The sequence below is a fragment of the Triticum aestivum genome, chromosome 6A (genome assembly GCF_018294505.1).
Source record: "Triticum aestivum cultivar Chinese Spring chromosome 6A, IWGSC CS RefSeq v2.1, whole genome shotgun sequence".
NCBI classification, from domain to species: domain Eukaryota; kingdom Viridiplantae; phylum Streptophyta; class Magnoliopsida; order Poales; family Poaceae; genus Triticum; species Triticum aestivum.
Genome location: NC_057809.1, coordinates 581,053,225 through 581,054,048, shown reverse-complemented (window position 1 = coordinate 581,054,048; position 824 = coordinate 581,053,225). Strand labels below are relative to the sequence as shown.

Sequence of the window (824 nt, the reverse complement as noted above, 5' to 3'; positions counted from 1 at the left end):
ACCTGGAAGGGGATGGGCTTGTCGAACTGGAGCTGGAACGGCGTGCCGGAGGCCGCCGCGGACGACGCCGCCTCCTCCATCTGCTCCTCCGCCATGGCGACCTGCTGCTTGGTGGGTTTGGGGGGAGTTTTTTTTTGGGGGGGGCGGCGGATAGGCGGGAAGAAAGAGAACGTTTTTTTCTTTAGACAAGGAAGAAAAGAGGGAGCGAGAGCCTGGGCCCCCGATTGGATCGTCCTGTAAAGAAATCCGGGTGGGCTTCGATTAGGCGATTGCTTGGTCGTTTTGGTCCGTAAAGTTTACAGGGTTTTCCAGATTATTATGCACTCGGTTTTGGCTGGTATCAGAAACACTCCTCATCACGTCTCACTTACCTAGTCGACGAGAAGGGCACACCCGCACCCGCCGCCGGACGGCCGGAACCACACGGGACGGGTGAGGCACCGGTGGCAGGGAACACGAGCCTGGCGGGTCTCTGGTGTGAGCGTCGCCGTAGCTGGAGCTCCCACAGGCCGACGTGTTGAGGCTACGACGAGCAGGGGGCTTGGGGTCCTGGTCAGGCACAGAGCGGGGGCTCCGTGGGAATGTCATTAGGGACTGCGTGGCGGCAACGACTGTCGAAGCAAGGTCTATGGCAATGCTGGCGGCGACTGCCGGAGCTAACTCTGGAACAACGGCGGCGGCGACTGCAGAGTGACGGGAGCAAGCTCGTCATAGCCGGCAATAAAGATGATGGGCCAATTCATCTCCTCCGCTCTGCGCATCGATGCAGCCTCCGGCACAACCAAAGACAGATGTATTTTACATGGGTATTCCGTTGATGGCAA

General features: G+C 59.3%; 1 protein-coding gene across 3 annotated transcripts in view; it reads right to left on the bottom strand.

Annotated features, from left to right (window-relative positions):
* Positions 1 to 285, bottom strand: part of LOC123128677 (anaphase-promoting complex subunit 4) — an 8,836-nt gene extending 8,551 nt beyond the window's left edge. The window contains exon 1 of one of the 3 annotated variants that reach the window (XM_044548739.1): positions 3 to 285. In XM_044548739.1, the coding sequence (XP_044404674.1) occupies positions 3 to 95 (93 nt within the window). In that variant the 5' untranslated portion in view covers positions 96 to 285. The remainder of the gene's footprint in view (positions 1 to 2) is intronic. The other 2 variants (XM_044548741.1, XM_044548740.1) reach the window with 2 other exon arrangements.
* Positions 286 to 824: the final 539 nt, after the last annotated feature.